The sequence below is a fragment of the Gavia stellata genome, unplaced genomic scaffold (assembly GCF_030936135.1).
Source record: "Gavia stellata isolate bGavSte3 unplaced genomic scaffold, bGavSte3.hap2 HAP2_SCAFFOLD_42, whole genome shotgun sequence".
NCBI classification, from domain to species: domain Eukaryota; kingdom Metazoa; phylum Chordata; class Aves; order Gaviiformes; family Gaviidae; genus Gavia; species Gavia stellata.
Window position 1 is genome coordinate 1101027 of NW_026776913.1, and position 1478 is coordinate 1102504.

General features: G+C 52.6%; 1 protein-coding gene across 1 annotated transcript; it reads left to right on the plus strand.

Annotated features, from left to right (window-relative positions):
• The first annotated feature begins 267 nt into the window (after positions 1-267).
• On the plus strand, positions 268-1200 carry LOC132321439 (olfactory receptor 14A16-like). Its single transcript, XM_059834934.1, has one exon. The coding sequence runs from the start codon at positions 268-270 to the stop codon at positions 1198-1200; it is 933 nt and encodes a 310-aa protein (XP_059690917.1).
• Positions 1201-1478: the final 278 nt, after the last annotated feature.

The following is a 1478-nucleotide window of genomic DNA, read 5'->3' on the forward strand; positions in this document are numbered from 1 at the left end:
TCTCAGGAGTTGGTGTGAGGGGTGCGGGTCAGCTTCTGTTCTGACTCCATCTTGGGGGACGCAGCCCCATATGTGTCTTCATGGCAGCTAGGTGCCTCAGCTGTGTTTTGAACTGTGAGGCACCATGTAGTTCAGTTGGTGGGGTTGGGGAATGAGCTGACTCCCTCCTCATTCAGCTGAGGGAGGGGGATTTCTATGGGAAATGGCACGGGTTTTTCGACACTCACTTTTCCTCCTTGGACAGGTCCCCAGGCCCCGAGGAAGAAAATGTCCAACAGCAGCTTCATCACCCACTTCCTCCTCCTGGCATTTGCAGACACGCGTCAGCTGAAGCTCTTGCACTTCTTCCTCTTCCTGGGCATCTACCTGGCTGCCCTCCTGGGCAATGGCCTCATCATCACCGCCATAGCCTGCGACCACCACCTCCACAGCCCCATGTACTTCTTCCTCCTCAACCTCTCCCTCCTCGACCTGGGCTCCATCTCCACCACTCTCCCCAAAGCCACGGCCAATTCCCTCTGGCACACCAGGGCCATTTCCTATGCAGGATGTGCTGCCCAAGTCTTTCTGTTCATCTTTTTCATGTCAGCAGAACTGCATCTTCTCACTGTCATGTCCTACGACCGCTACATTGCCATCTGCAAACCCCTGCACTACGGGACCCTCCTGGGCAGCAGAGCTTGTGTCCACATGGCAGCAGCTGCCTGGGGCAGTGGGTTGCTTTACGCTGTGCTGCACACAGCCAATACATTTTCACTACCACTCTGCCAAGGCAATGCTGTGGACCAGTTCTTCTGTGAAATCCCACAGATCACCAAGCTCTCCTGCTCAGACTCGTACCTCAGGGAAGTTGGGCTTATTGTGGTTACTGCTTGTTTCAGTGTTGGCTGTTTTGTTTTCATTGTGCTGTCCTATGTGCCGATCTTGAGGGCTGTGATGAGGATGCCCTCTGAGCAGGGACAGCACAAAGCCTTTTCCACGTGCCTCCCTCATATGGCCGTGGTCTCCCTGTTTATCACTACTGCTGTGTTTGCCTACCTGAAGCCCCCCTCCATCTCCTCCCCATCCCTGGACCTGGTGGTGTCATTTCTGTACTCGGTGGTGCCTCCAGCAGTGAACCCCCTCATCTACAGCATGAGGAACCAGGAGCTCAAGGATGCCATCAAGAAATGGTTTTCACGGACATTTTTCAACAGCTGAGACCTGCCCTCTCTCTTCACACATGATTCCCAGTGCATCCCATAGTGTGTTAGAGGTTTGTTTATTCACTCTGTTACTAGTTTTGTTGTTGTTATTTCTCCCTATCATTTTCCTACATGACTGTTTGGATTTGTCCCTTACGCTTGAGGCAGGAACGTGCTCTCTCTCACCTGGACACCTTAGAAAACTTTGTGTAATGCTGGCTCATATCTGACTCTTTCACACTGTCTCTGTAATAAAATGGGATCTCCCCTGCACTCTGCCTGCACGGTTGGCTC

What these genes read in the sequence shown, in the direction of transcription:
- LOC132321439 (XM_059834934.1), top strand. Translation starts at nt 268, where the DNA reads ATGTCCAACAGCAGCTTCATCACCCACTTCCTCCTCCTGGCATTTGCA.